Here is a 15919-nt window from a genome sequence, read left to right as displayed (position 1 = left end):
TGGAGGTGCCCTTTTATATCAATGCCACCACATGAAGGCACCCCTCTCCAGCACCAGTCTACAAACAGCAAAAATAAAACAACACCTACAGTATTGGGTGGAAGGAGTTGAAAGTCAAATTATAATAACCTAGAATAAGTCTAAGCCTTTATACCTCTAAGGGTGAGGTAGGACTGGCTGCTACTGTTACCAAAATAACAGTTTATGATCATTATTATGATTATTATTATTATACATAGCTGCTCCAGTATTCCAGTCCTAATATTTCACTGTACTGCCAGTGCTGTTTCAGAGAGACAGAATGGAACTTATGTATATATTATGATGTAAACATTTCTTTTTGTTACAGTACACTTTTTTTTCACAGTACTATACACACTTTGTTGTAGTACATTTTTTTTCTACAGTACACATTACATTATTTAGGACTCTAGGTTGTTGACATGAGGCTAAAAAAAAAAAGAAAATTGATTTGATGATGTCAGGTTGTATGATTCCTTGAGTGATGTAAGAATGTAGGAGTGAATATTGCAGCATCCAGTGTCTAAGTATTTATTTATCCTATTGTGTTAGCATTATTATTTGTGGCCACTGTTCTTAGATATAAAAAAATAAACTCTTTCTAAGCCACAGGTCTCTCAATGTTAACTCTTACCTCAGATTACTCATATCCGGGAGTACAACTGATTCTGAACAACTTCCCTGTACAAATGTGGTCAGGAATATCACAGCATTCTTTATGGGTACAATTGTAGAACTCTTAATACAATCATCATCATCACCAATCATCACCATCATTATCACCACCACCACCACCAACACCATCATCACCACCACTAGCATCACCACCATCACTATCATCATCATCATCATCATCTTGGTTGCTTTCTCTCTACCTAGGAACCCCCAGACAAGGGTTGGCCAAGACATATCTACCTCCAGGACAATTTTTCACATTTCTCATCCTCTCAGTTACTTCTTTTCCTCTTCCTCTTCTCAGTTAACCCTCTTCCTCCTCCTTCTCTCTCACTTACTACTTCCTTCACTATCACCAATATACTCTTTCACAATTTTATGAAAAATTTGTTAGGTTCTGAAGACATGACAATTTCTCTTAACACCTAAGAATGGGGTGAGGCTGGGTTCAGAGAGTACAAAAAATCTTGATAAGAGTGCAACCTAACCTAAGTCAGCTCAATTAAATGAACCACACTCACTAACCATTCAAGTCCCTGGAATCCTTGCCCATCCTCACTTCTTAACCTCATAACAACTATGTGGACATAGTCAATCCGATGACTAACAAGTCAAAGACAGGAGTGACCCTGTGAGCAAAACGTCTTAAACTGGGATTCCCTAGGGAGTCCAAGTGCAGAATGACTCAGAAACAGGACATATCAGGATGCTGCACCTTAAAGGACACACTGAGATGGGATATCTTACAGACAAACACTTTTAAAATGCAACATCTTACAGCAGGACACACCGAGATTCTTTTTGGAAAGATGCACTAGATTAGGTGAGTATGCTGCAAAAGAAGAGCAGGTTGGAACTGTGTGTGTTGCAATGTATGAACTGCGGACAAAAAGTAGGACTTTGCTCAGGGACATGGATTTCCTAACGAGAGCAGAGCATTGCACGATAAAGAGCAGATTGCAGAAGTCAGATGCAGCAGCCTCAGTCCTGTGAAGTGGCTGTAGGCATGGCACCAGCAAAGGGGCAGGCCTGAATCACCTGGCAGGGGTGTCTTGCCTAAGTTAGGGTGTCCTGACTAGCAGGCAGGTATGATACTGAAACCACAAGGGGAGAGCTACAAAGCCACTAAAACAGCATACAAGCAGCACATCAGAACTCAAAGAACAGGCACTGCACGCAGGAGATAGACTTCAGGGAGGAAAAAGCAGCACACATGACAGCAACAGCCAACACACAGAATGGACACTACATGGAGAGAGATGAGATGCCACAAGCTAGAGCCACACCAATGCAGCCCTACAAAAAGGTGCTGAACTGGAAGGCCAAACCTGCGCACACACAAAAAAGGGAGACAACAAGAACATATGAAAGCAAAACCAAAAACATGGAATAGGCTGGAGGAGGCTGTGAGAAGAGAAGGAACCAGGAAAAGGAAAACAAAGGAGGAAAAGAAGAGAAAACAGCTGCTCAAGGCTTGTAGACACATACAATGGAAATCACCCAGAACAGCCCAAAGAAGGAACTTGAGGTGTGTTCACAAATACACACTCTGGAGCTTCAGGTGGTTGAGGGTGTACCAGAAATGTATATAACTAGCTTAGCACAATGTACACAGGGTCAAAACTCAATGCTGCCTACACAAGGAAATCTTTAACGGTAATGTTTGGAAGGACAGAAAGCAAACGGCTGAGCATCGCCAAGCACAGCCTTTCAAAATATGCCTTGGGAAGCAGTGCTCTAGTTGGTATCAGAAGGATTTAGTCCACACAACGTAGGTGCCTCTGCCAACGATTTTCACCAATGTTATGCTTCTCTTCCATGTGTTATGCACTACCTGAGGCCGGAGAATGGCTTGGAACATTCTAATAGGCCTCATTTAGTGAGTTCCATGCTTTTCATTATCCTAACTTTTTTTTTCTACTACATCCAGACACCATAACCCCATAAGGGGTGGAATTTTGTCTTTGAGTTAGGTGTTTTATGGGGAGGGGTACTAACCTTCCACCAAACTATCTGTTGACATGTAGGGTTCTTATTAATTTTCAAAATTTCTCATTCGAATATTTTTCTATTATACTGGCTACACACAGACAAGCAAAGTGACCCAAATACTGTACCTCACACTTTAGTGGAGACAGTGACAAAAGTTTTTTCCAGTGTTGCCTAAAGACAGACAGACATACTGAGCCAGAAAATAATATAGATAACTGGTGGGGGTAATAATGAAAGACACCACCACAGTAAACAGATTAAGCATAACAAATACACAATATTAAGTGGATGTGATAGAGAGTATTAAGAGAATATATTAACGTGGTTTGAACATGTGGAGAGGATGAAGCACAAGAGACTATTGAAGAGAGAGTGTGTGACTGAGATGGAGGGAAGGGGAGACTAAGGATGAGATGGAGGGATGGAGAATAGAGGTACAGTATATGAGAGAGGGGATGTGTGAGCTGGGCAGTGAAATAGCAGGGAACAGGGCAACATGGAAGCAATTTGTTTGTGGCCACCCCAAACTGGATTAAGAAGTCTGGCTATAGATAGATGGACAGATGGCACACTACCTCTACTTGTGTTTCCTATAATAAGGGGGAAGTGAGGGAGGCTATGAAAATATACTCTTTTACTGTACGATATAACCCGATACAGCTCACTAAGGAATACTGATGTAGGAGGCAGCGTTTAGCACCAGGCTCATCTGAATGTGACCCCAGTGGACTGCAGGCTGAAACTTTCCCTATCCTGCAGTCCACCATCCTTGTTTCAGGGGATAGGGAGGAAATTGTGATATGTGCCCAGATGCATCAGTGCCACCACATGAAGGTATCCCTCTCACAGATTACTGTAAGTCCTCTTTTTAAGTTGGTTTTTTACTGATATTCTGTCATAGTTATTAAACCCACAAACTTTACTTAACACCTAACTATTAACCCTTTCACTTCAATAGCATACATCTGACTGTAATGCCATGCCAGGAGAGTCTATTAAGCTTTCAAGAGGCTTTTCAAAACTAGACAAGTTCATTTAGTCATAAGCTGGGTGAGTGAGAATGTCAAGGTTAGAATTGTGAAAGCCAGACTGATAAAGACCAGCGACAAGGTCATAAAGCGTGACTTCAGGGACAAGGAACTGAACAGGGAGGCCGTCAGGGATCGAGCTGCATGGAAAGCTGCCATTAGGTGACCAAGGCCGATGTGTCCAAGCACGATGGAACCTTTATAAATGAAACAAATTGATAAGCTCAATAATAACGAGTAGCAAAACACCTGGATACATGTTTCACTGGTTTCACAGTTTCATGAGCAGTTCCCTCAGTGTACGGACAACACCTGATTTAACAACAAGACACATTTCCACATTAAAAGGGTTGTTAACAGCCACAACAGCATCTAGCAACAAAATTAATACCCAGATAAAATCACCAACAGCCTCATATATCACAGGTTTTTGTTTATTAAATGTAAAAAAAGGAATATTGCACCGGGACCTTAGAGAATATGAGTGAACACTAACTGTCAACAAGTAGAGATAACATGAATGCGTTGTTGCAGCTTTAGTACGTTATCTAAGGACTGTTCTTTCCCTTAACCATATTAAACTTGCTTTATTTGTGCAAGATGGTGCTATGCCTAATATACTGTAGCTCAAGAAACCATCACCTGGAAGGAAAAATTTCACAGGTGTATAATCAGTCTAGTCACCACTCATGAATGGCTTCCGCACAACCTGATCTCAGCTGACTCTCTCTGTTTTTTTCAGGGTGATGCAAAGTGCTGCTGCAGTTGTTGCTTAACCACAGTCTCTCTGGCTGACCATATCCATCAACCACAGGTAAAGAACTGCTTCTGTGGGGCCATCCTACAGGTCCAGAACAGTACATACACAAAGTAGGAATCTGGCACCCCCTTGTGACAAGCCACCCCATGACAAAGTGCAGGGAAACACAAGGTCTGATTCCTGACTGGCCGGTGCAGCTCCTCCATCTACGGTGCACAATACCACCACACGTAGGCTCAATGTTAATGCCTCTGAAATACTGTGTTTATAAAATTAGATGATGGATGGATTAAAATATAACCCTTGGCCTTTACTGCCCTACAGAATGAAGTGCACATCTTTACACGCACAATACTGTCCGCCACAGGTCACAGGCGTTGAGAAATTTGAATTGTGGACTGATGCTTGTTCCAGTTGACATGGCCCTCACCCGGAAAATGTCAACTGCACGGAACTTGCACAGAAGAGCAAGTTCTGGATTTGTGGGTGTGAATTAATCTAACTTTCATTTCCCAAGCTTGAAATTTTGTTATGTAATATTTGTACAGTAAAATGCTTGAAACATTACCAACACCCTGTATTTATTTATTTATTTATTTTTTTTATGCAGCAAAGAAGGAACCAAAGGCCAGGAGCCAGCAAACCATTCCTTCCAAGAAAAAATGAAAACAATACAGAAGAAAGCCAAATTCAAATAGCTGACTTGCAACCTCAAATCAAAATATAAGATGTATAGGGAGAGTAGACCCTGAATATATACCCAACTTAGAGAGAGAACTACAGTACCGTATAGCTATATTTAAGTGCATTACATAATATTAAGCTTTGTAACAATAACCACCCTAACAGTCTGGTCCAGCCCTGAGCACACTGAGAGACCCATCTTGTCTTGGCTCCAGTCGATGCTTGTGATGGGCTGGCTGGTGATGGTGGCGTTCTGTAGGGGCTTCAATTCCCCCACTACCCCCATTTCCGTCCCATCGTCCAATTTTTTCGACCTGGCCGCTGGATACGAGTACTTCCAAAGCATGAGCGTTCCATTGCCTCCGGTTGTGGCAAAGATCTCGCGGTTTTGGGGCAGGTGTCGACCGCACCACACAGTCGACTTATGACCTTTATCCATCAGCCTGGCGTATCCCTTATCTTTATTGAAAGTCCGTAGGTCGTACACGTAAAATTTTGACTCTAACGTTGTGGCCAGGAGTTTGTTCATCTCTATATCTTTCCTATCAAACTCTAGGGAACACACTCCATTCTTCAGGTTGGTCTCCCACTGGATGGCCATGGTGCGCAGGTCGAACATCTTCACATCGCCGTTGTCAAAGCCGGCACACAGCACGCGATCCTCATTGGAGTGTGCGTTACCGAAGGCCAGACACCAACAGTCTCGCTTCTGCTCCTCCTCCTTGGGTTCGATGGTGATAACGGGCCGGTCCTTCTGCCGGGGATCCCATACCTTCACCAGACCATCACGACTCCCAGTGGCCAACTCTGGTGCACCTGCCACACCACCAAAAGTTAGTCCATCTATTTACCTACCCGTGTATCCATCCACAGTAAATATGTGGAAGTTTTATTCATCTGATTACCTATCTATGCATCCATCTGCAGTAATCATGCAGAAATTTATCTATCTTCTTTTTTTTTAATGTATGGAAGAAGGAACCAAAGGCTAGAGGCCTGTAAGCTTGTTCCCTCTACTTTCCTATCTGTGTATCCATCCACGGCAATCAAGTGGAAGTTTTAGCAGCAGTAACACTTCTGCACACTGCTATGGTGCTAACAATCCTTCTTAACCAGTGACCACTTAGTTTGGTGACATGGTGGTGTTGTACGCAGACTTTACATCACATGCAAACCATTGTACTATCCTTCAGTCCTTAAGACCACTTTAGGCACCTCTTAGGTGCACCTGTAATGACAAAAATGGCAAAATCTTCCCTGGTCTCCGCCATGTAAAAGCATTTAAGGTCCAATCACTGAGTCAATGAACAAACTAACACCTGGTTCACGTCAGGGTTGCCTCTGCTGAACATGACTGTGTGGCAACAGTCACAATAAAGTACTAAACACATCTGTTGCCTGAGGAAATATCAACTGAGACAGCATTTGACCCTTTCACTGCTGGGGGCTTCCCTCACGAATATAAAACCTTAAGCACAGAAAAGTATCTGGATACTAATAACATTTTGTGGTACAAAAATATTTTTTTCCTGTAAAGAATTGCATGTGAATGGTGGCTGGGTTCATTTTTAACATAATAATGTTCATTGGTAAGCAACTGGTCACTCACTGCTTACAACTCTGGACATGCAGCAAGTCCTGAACCCCTATGCTCCTGATGGAACAATAAAGGCTTACATGATGGACGGAAAGACAGTTTTTTAAAATGCATAACAGAGAGACCCTATGGGCTGAAGCCTAGGGAGAAAATGTTGCCCTTTTCAGGAAAAACTTAACAAGAGAATCAAAGTCAATATCCATTCATTTATGAGATGTCTGGACACACTGTGCTTAAAAGACTGGGGGCTGCAGACAGAGAGAAATAAAGAGTGCAGGTGACAGGTTCAGAGCTGACCAGCTGCATATATGAAGGACTGAGAGTATTGGTCAGTGTCTGATTAGAGCTGGACAGCAAAAGGATATGAGTGCAGTGCTGGATGGGTGGTGTGCACCTGCTGTGATAAGGTAGGCATGCAAGCAGGCAGTTCTGAAGCAGCAGCAGCAATCAAAAAGCAACAGAAGCGGGACATATGAAACAAAGCAACGGAAGTGGGATACATGCAACACCATGGCAATGCAACAAGCAAGACAGGTGGTTGGGGATGCCAGAACCATACACACTGCAGGACACCATGATGAGTGATGCACATTATTACTTCCTCATATGTGCATCAGTGGCAGATCCAGAGTGTCTAAAACCCTGATTCTGTGCTGTATTACTGATGACTTTCTCCATAATGCCACAGGAAATCTTTAATTTTCTCAGTAGACACAGTCGACTCATGACACACAAAACGCAGGCAAAAATTACAGAAACGAAAAAGCACTGCATGTTTTCCAGTTCCATCCTGTATGAAAGTGGCTATAATTTTCTTTCCAGCTTCTAGCTTGTTTGGACATCAACCCAGTGGACATCAACAGGCTCGTTACCCTACTCCTGATGTCCAACGTCCTCCTTTTTGGGACAGGGAGGAAACTGAGGGACATCTGTATAATCGGACATCATAGCGGGTGAAAAATTTGGAACCCCTTTTTACCATGAGCTGGATCTGCCTTTGTGAGCCCCAGGCCTACAAAGGAGACTTTAGGAAGAGAAGGAAACATGCAAGGTTTCTCTGCATGCCCATTAGTCGAGTGCCTTCTGTATGAAAGGATGGTGGAAAAACTGGATTTGTAAAACTACCTCTGGCAGGAAGGGGCACTCATCATCCACTCACTTGATGTTGTGCTGCTCTCTGGTGACTGCCTTTTCCTCTCCTCCTACCTTCTTTCCTTCCTTCCTCTTCTGTCTTTCTTTCCTTCATTTTTTCCTCTTCCTCCTGTCTACGGGTGACTCTACACTGAGTGACAAGCCAAATGTTTTCCTGTACACCAGGAAACCATTTACTAAGCTGGGTGGTAACCATACAACCAAACTATGGCATCTGGTGGTTTAGTGGGTAATTACGGAGTTCCAATCGGATTGAGCTGGCGCAGGTTTATATCCAAGGGATGGTTTGGGCTTACTGCTCATGTAATGCCACTCAGGGATGAGTGAGGCTGGTCACTCTCATCTTAAATGTCAGGACCAACTTGCCTAGCCCCAGGCTCCTATGCTCCTCGTGGGGCAACACAAAATTGGATGACAGATGGAAGGATGGTAAAGGACTGAACACTTTGGTCCAGGATATAATAGAAAAAAATCTGATCACCAAATCTACGCTGCTTTAACTGCAACCTCCAATACACATAAATACAACATGAAACCTGACTGTGAAAAAATGACTCTATCTTCCTCGAAATCTTTGTCCTGAAGAAAGAAACCGCCCCAAACGTAAACAAATCAGTCGACTTGTTTTTACTACTTAAACAAAAAAGAAACTGCTGATGGGTGGGACGGACATCACCAAGCTCTCTCCAGTTACCGTCTTATGCATGGTTAGTGAACGAGATTTATTTGCATTATCATTAAAGCTTGTTTTCGGTTTCTGTTTGACAACCTGCATTGATAAGATAAAACTGTTGATGTTGTTGTTGTTGTTGTTGCTGGTGGTGGTAGTGGTGGTGGTGGTGGTGGTGGTGGTGGTCCTGCCTAACTTCAGTCTATTAGGTCAAGAGGAGCAACTGTTTTTCTGAGGTATAGTGCAGATCAGGCAGGAGGGAAAGCAGCCATTAAGTGACCAAGGCCGGAGCATGCAAGTGTGTTGGCACTTGTATAAACAATAGGACACAAGCAACAAAAACACAAAGAAAAACAAAACACAAACACAGCATGCAAGCCAAAATCATGATCCTTCTCACCATTCCGATTTTCTGGCCAGTATGATCAAGGTATAGGAATGGGAAAGATAAAAGCAGTGGTATTAACAGTGTCCCCGATGAAATGGTATACATATATTTAAATGACATCCATTCACTCACCATTCAAACTATTAACACTTTCATTACCAGACGACGCAGGCGAGTACTCAGGATATGGGCCCGCTTGGCCTTGGTCGAGTGCTGGGAGAACCCCCCTCCCCCCCCGTTTCCATGCTCACGGTACCTCTTAAACATTTTATCCTCACAGCCTTAGTTTGGTTCTATCTCCGTGATTTTTTTTCCCTCCTTAATTTGAATAGTTGTACTTGCTTATGGTGATGGTAAAATCATTTGATGAATATAATTTATGCGCTAATTTACGTTTTTTCTTTCCTTCGTGTTTTCTCGTAGAAATACCTGTACATGTTTTATGGTAACTGTTACTGAGAAAGAGTTTTAGGAAATTTCATTAGCTACATTTTGGTATATAAACATTTGCTGTAGGACAATTTGGGTCAGTTTGATGTACCGAAAAAGGAAATTATCTTACGATGGCGCTGCAGTACGGGAGCAGTGTATTGCACGGCCAAAGTTGTTGCTAAACTATTTTTTCCCCTGCCTTTATTTATGCCTCTATCTGCCTGATTTTTTATTCAAGTAATCTCGAATAGTTGTACTTGCTTATGGTGTTGATAAAAACATTCGGCGAATATAAATTATGTGCTAATTTACGATGTTTTTTCTTTCCATCAAGGGGTGATTTTGTTGGACGCAGCTTGCATTGTCCAGTAACAAGCGGGTGAGATTAGGTTCAACACAGCCTGCTTCGTCCAGTAACAAGTGGGTGACTTTTGCACCGCTACCCTAAGTAACGAAAGGGTTAACACCATGATGCGCACACACACACACACAGGGGAAAACCAAAAATACAGAAAACCAATGTCATATACCCACAAACTAAATGCATGAGAGAATCAGAGAGCATAATTCATCATTTTCTTACATTTATAAAAGCTCCAACTGCCTGTATGCATCGGCCTTTGTCACCTAATGGCGGCTCTCCATGCTGCTTGATCTCTGGCAGCCTCCCTATTCAGTCCCTTATCCCTGAGGCCACACTCTATGACCTCCCTCTGCATAGCCATAAAAACAGGAAGCAAGGCAGAAGAGAGAAGGATGTTCAGTATCAATAAAGAAACACACAATTAATCTATGCTACACCTACACACCTCATCTACACTACACCTAATGCAAGACAGAATGACACAGCAATCAATATCCACATAACACACCTTAACACCTTACTTTTGGCTACTCGACCTCACACTACTGCAACAGGAAAACAAACAACAAAACAATGATCAACCTACAGCACGACAGAACACACGGCAATACGCATCCACCTAACACACCTTAACACCTGATTTGTGGCTACTCGACCAAACTAATGCAACGGGAAAACAAGCAGGAGGAACACATGGCAATCAGTATCCATGTAACACACCTTAACACCTGATTTGTAGCTACTTAACCAAACTAATGCAACAGGAAAACAAGCATGAAAATAACGACACATCAGTAGCACACCTTAACACCTGATTTGTAGCTACTCGACCAAACTAATGCAACAGGAAAACAAGCATGAAAATAACGACACATCAGTAGCACACCTTAACACCTGATTTGTAGCTACTCGACCAAACTAATGCAACAGGAAAACAAGCATGAAAATAACGACACATCAGTAACACACCTTAACACCTGATTCTGAGCTACTCGACCAAACTAACACAACAGGAAAACAAGCATGAAAATAACGACAAATCAGGCGGTGATTGGCGTACCAGAGTGTATAAACAAACCCCCTCACGGGAGGTGTGGTCGGGCTAAATACTGATAAAGGCTGGTACCGAACACCAAGTACAGTATTATCACAAGCCTGAAGAGAAAAAATAATAATAATGATAATAATAATAATAATAATAATGAGATGGAGGGATGGAGTGGAGAGGTATATGAGAGGGGGGGAGGGTGAGCTGGGAGCAGGGCAGTGAAATGGCAGGGGACAGGGCGACATGAAGATGATTTGTTTGTGGCCACCCCTTACAAGATTATGGCATCTGGCAATAGATAGGCAGATAGATAGAATAATAATCATATCTCAAGCCGGTGGATATTTACTTGAACAAATAGGGCAAAAATTAACCATACAATCCCTCTATTATCCGGACATCCACTATCCGGACACTGTGATCTGGCTGTCCAAAACCATTATTGGACATTACTCCATTTTATCCGGACAAAATGCTTGCGTCCGGTGGGAATAGCTTGGTGGTGTGTGTGTGTGTGTGAGAGAGAAAGAATGCGAGAGAGAGAGAAGAAATATATATCACTGCATTCAAGGTGGTTCAAAGGCTGTTAAGCTGTAAAATATGGCAAGGTAAACTAAGCTCAAGGTATACAGGGCTCGCTGAAATATAAACAGCAAGGGTGAACCAAAGCAGAGTATACAGCAACTCAGTGAAAGTATATATGGCTCACTGAGATATAAACAGCAAGGGTAAACCAAAGCAGGGTATACAGCCGACTCAGTGAAAGGATATGAGGCTCACTGAGATATAAACAGCAAGGGTAAACCAAAGCAGAGTATACAGCAACTCAGTGAAAGGATACGAGGCTCACTGTACTATAAACACTATGCGAGGGTAAACCAAAGCATGATATACTGCGTGAAGGTAAACCAAAGCAGGGTATACCATGACTCGGTGAAAGTTTATGAAGCTGATATATAAACACTATGCGAGGGTAAACCAAGGCAGGGTATACAGCCGACTTGGTAAACTAAGCATAGACTGGGTACTACAAGGCACACCCACTGTCACTACACATAAAAAGCGAGTTTACAACAGCACAATTCACTGACCAGTCACTTAAGCAACAGTCCACAGTTAAAGAGGAAGGCAATGGAAGTACAGAATATGGGAGTGTATTCAGGACTACTACTACTACTACTAATCCATCCATCATTCAATCCTACCTTGCCCCATGAGGTGCGTAGGAGCCCGGGGCTAGGCACGTTGGTCCTGACATTTAAGATGAGTGAAATAATAATAACAATAATAATAATAACAATGGCGCCAGGATTCTGGGGGCTTGAATGATTAGTGAATGAAAGCATGGCCCACAGGATTGGGCAAACTTAGGCTGTCTGGACACTGCTAATCCTCACCCTGCCCTTGGGTGGGAAAGGAGATCAGAATGATGGTGATGAAAATAATAATGATAACAATAACAACAAAAATATTTATAATGACAATATTTACAATAACGATGATAATAATAATAATAATAATAATAATAACACAAAAAATAATAAACAGTACACAGACAGATGGACACAGTGACATAGGTGGACAGACACAATACAGACAGATAGACAGATAGATAGATAGACAGACAGACACATAGACAAATAAATAGACAGATACAGTACTAACGCCCTACCTTTTCCGATCTCCAGTCCAGCCACCCCATCCACCGTGTTTATAATCTTGCTATGCGCCTGGACAGAATACACGGGCATCTCCGGGCACTGTAAATCCAGTACCTCCAACTTGCCGTCAAAGTCTCCTACGGCCAGGTGTCGACTCTCGAGGGACGAAGCTCCAAACGTACCTACGATGATTGATTTATTATCGTATGTCCTCATTTCCCTTGTTCAATATGCATGCGTGAGAGACTAATGAGGAGAATGTATGTGAGGTGGAGGGGCAGACCAAGGATGCGATGGAGGGGTGCACTGCAAAGGTTGTGTTTATTACTGTAAGTCGTCATTTGCCTCCTTTAATATGCATGAGTGAGAGACTAATGAGGAGAGTGTATGTGGGTAAGGTGGAGGGGGAGACCAAGGATGAGATGGAGGGATGGAGTGGAGAGGTGTATGGGAGAGGGGGTGTGTGAGCTGGGGGAAGGACAGTGAAAGGGGGTGGTACAGGGCGACATGGGGGCGATTTGTTTGTGGCCATCCCTTACAGGATTGGGGTGTTTGGCAAGAGATAGAGATAGACAGAATATAGGGTTGTAACCATATAACCAAACCATACGTGCTCCCTACGTGTCAACAAGTGGGTTGGTGGAGGGTTAGTGCCCCTCCCCGTAAAAAAATAACTCAAAGTCAAATGACCACCCCTTATGGGATTATGGCATCTGGCAATAGATACATAGATAGATTTTTATTCTATTTCTCCTACCACCATACTCCATTATTCAGCTTAGGATAGACATTTTTATCTATCTACAGTCACACACCATCTCATACATGTTCCCTACATGTCAACAAGTGGGTTGGTGGAGGGTTAGTGTCCCTCCCTGTAAAACAACCAACCCAAAGACTCAAGTTTTTAGCTACAGATATTTAATACAACTTTCAATAACCCTGTCAATTCTATACTTCATTCACTTTAACTGGGTGGATATTTCTGTCCTCTTGCAGTATATTATTATTATTATTATTTTAATGTAAAGAAGGAACCAAAGACTACAAGCTTGCAAAATTGTTCCCTCCAAGAAAAAAATAAAAACAAGATAACAGACAGATGAATTGAAGATGCATTTATTTTGAGATGCCTGGACACACTGCGTTTAAATGACATGTAACTCAATGACAAAATATGACAATCTAATGAGTGGAGTGTATGTGAGTGAGGTGGAGGGGGAGAGAGGGAGGGGAAGGCCAACGATGAGATGGAGAGATGGAGCGGAGAGGTATATGTGAGAGAAGAGTGTGAGCTGGAAGCAGGGCAGTGAAATGGCAGGGGACAGGGCAACATGGAGGTGATTTGTTTATGGCCAACCCTTACAGGATTAAGGCATCTGGCAATAGACAGATTGACTACAGTCCTACATCTTTCCACAGCACTTCTTCATGATTAGCATTATACTCTACTGTTAAACTCTCACTGCAAATCAATATTCAAGATAGAGAGATGGCTATTTTATGCCCAGTTCATGAAAAGAATATACAGTCTTTCAAACGCAGTGTGTTCGGCCATCTTGAAAACAATGGATCTTGAATTTGGGTCTTTGTTATCTTGTTTGTGTTTTGTCTTCCAGGGAACAACCTTGTGGGCATCTGGCCTTTGGTTCCTTCTTCCTTGCATAAAATAAATAAATAAATAAATAAATAAATAAATCTCCTCCACCTGCATTATCAATTATACACACAGCAAATTTATCAAGTTTAAGAAATCAAATTACAGTATATTCTTGTCATACCGCATTTCAGTGCCTTAGGTCGTTCCACATCATGCAGGAGCTTCAGCTCTCCCTCGTTCATCTCATATACCTGAAAAAAAAAACAGATAATAATCAGATGATGGATGGATGGAATAAAAATAATAATAATAACAATATTAATAATAACTGTAGTGGATGAGTAACTAGAGATGGCTGCCGTTTTGAACAACACCTCCTTGGAAGTTGAAATTATATTTTTCCGACGGTCTTCACTGTTTCAAAACCTAACCTAACCTAAACTAACCTACCCTACAAGTCTTACCTTAATCTGTGTCAAGGTAAGTAGTTAAATTGAAGGTGCTGTCCAGGAGTGCAATAATGCCAAATATGCAATTACTGAAAACAGCATCCCATTACAGACATGCAGTATTGATAATTTTCATCTCTCCTGACAGGGCTGAGATATACGAGAAGTGTGAGATGATGGAAGGGCAGCCTAATGACAGAGGAATGGGTGACATGGAGATCTGTTCATAGACACCTCTTATGGGACTAGGGAGAGAAATACTGATGGATGGTACTTTCTGGATTCCATGACGCCTACTGACTATGTGAACCATTTATTGCCAAATTGAGATCCAACATAGTGTTTAAAATAGTTAAGCACGCTTGTACATTAAAAGATATCAAGCTTTCAATCACCATTAAATAAAGAATAAATAAATAACACACGTACCTGCAAAGCGCCAGTGGCTCGAGGATTGCTGCCCAAAGACACCAGTTTGGCTGAACGTGGGATCCATTTCACATCGAATGGGCTGTAGTTTAGACTCTTTTCTATATATACAAGAATCTGTGGCTTCTCCATTCTTTTTCAGTTGGGGGTATGTGAAACGCCTTCCTGCAGTTACTCCGAATGCTATTGTAAACATAATCAAGTATAGATGCCAAACTCGAAACCATTCACATTCTTCCAAGTAGAACCGAATCGCATAAACCGATGGCTCTTCCACATAATAGTAGGTCTGATTTATTAATTTTATTCCAGATAAGTTTTTCATAAAGAAATACTGAGCAAAAGACGTATTCACTAATTAAAGTCAAAAATAATTATAGGTATGTGACATAGCAAATAAACCACAATATACGCTTTAATGCTAAGGACCTATAGTACTTCCGTTTTACTTTACTTATACTGCTAAACGTTTCCATAGCAACTGACTCGACCTTCAAACATTCCGTTTTACTTTACTTATACTGCTAAACGTTTCCATAGCAACTGACTCCACCTTCAAACATTCCGTTTTACTTTACTTATACTGCTAAACGTTTCCATAGCAACTGACTCGACCTTCAAACATTCCGTTTTACTTTACTTATACTGCTAAACGTTTCCATAGCAACTGACTCGACCTTCAAACATTCCGTTTTACTTTACTTATACTGCTAAACGTTTCCATAGCAACTGACTCGACCTTCAAACATAAAATCGTCTCCCACCCGGTTCCCAGGACGATTCCCGTCACAACAGAACAATTCACCGTCTGCGCGATTCCCCGTCGTATATTTACATATTTAGGAAGTACAGTATACTAGTTTTTGAGTTATGTGAATAAAAGTGGTGCGGTTTATTGTTTTTATAATAAATGTAGAATGTGGCATCGTGAACGATTGATGAACACCGAGTGATATAGATGTATTTATG

General features: G+C 41.9%; 1 protein-coding gene across 1 annotated transcript; it reads right to left on the bottom strand.

Annotated features, from left to right (window-relative positions):
• Window positions 1-5284: 5284 nt before the first annotated feature.
• Wdr92 (dynein axonemal assembly factor 10) lies at window positions 5285-15091 on the bottom strand. Its single transcript, XM_080269670.1, has 4 exons — window positions 14951-15091; window positions 14254-14323; window positions 12484-12654; window positions 5285-5976 (listed from the first exon to the last, which is right to left on the bottom strand). Exons 1-4 carry the CDS (start codon window positions 15080-15082, stop codon window positions 5285-5287), a joined length of 1065 nt encoding a protein of 354 aa, XP_080125796.1. The 5' UTR covers window positions 15083-15091.
• Window positions 15092-15919: the final 828 nt, after the last annotated feature.

This window comes from Coenobita brevimanus, chromosome 35, assembly GCF_032717465.1.
Source record: "Coenobita brevimanus isolate Jiangsu-jjx chromosome 35, ASM3271746v2, whole genome shotgun sequence".
Lineage (NCBI taxonomy): Eukaryota > Metazoa > Arthropoda > Malacostraca > Decapoda > Coenobitidae > Coenobita > Coenobita brevimanus.
The sequence above is the reverse complement of the archived record's forward strand: the minus strand, read 5'-3'. Positions and strand labels throughout refer to the sequence as shown.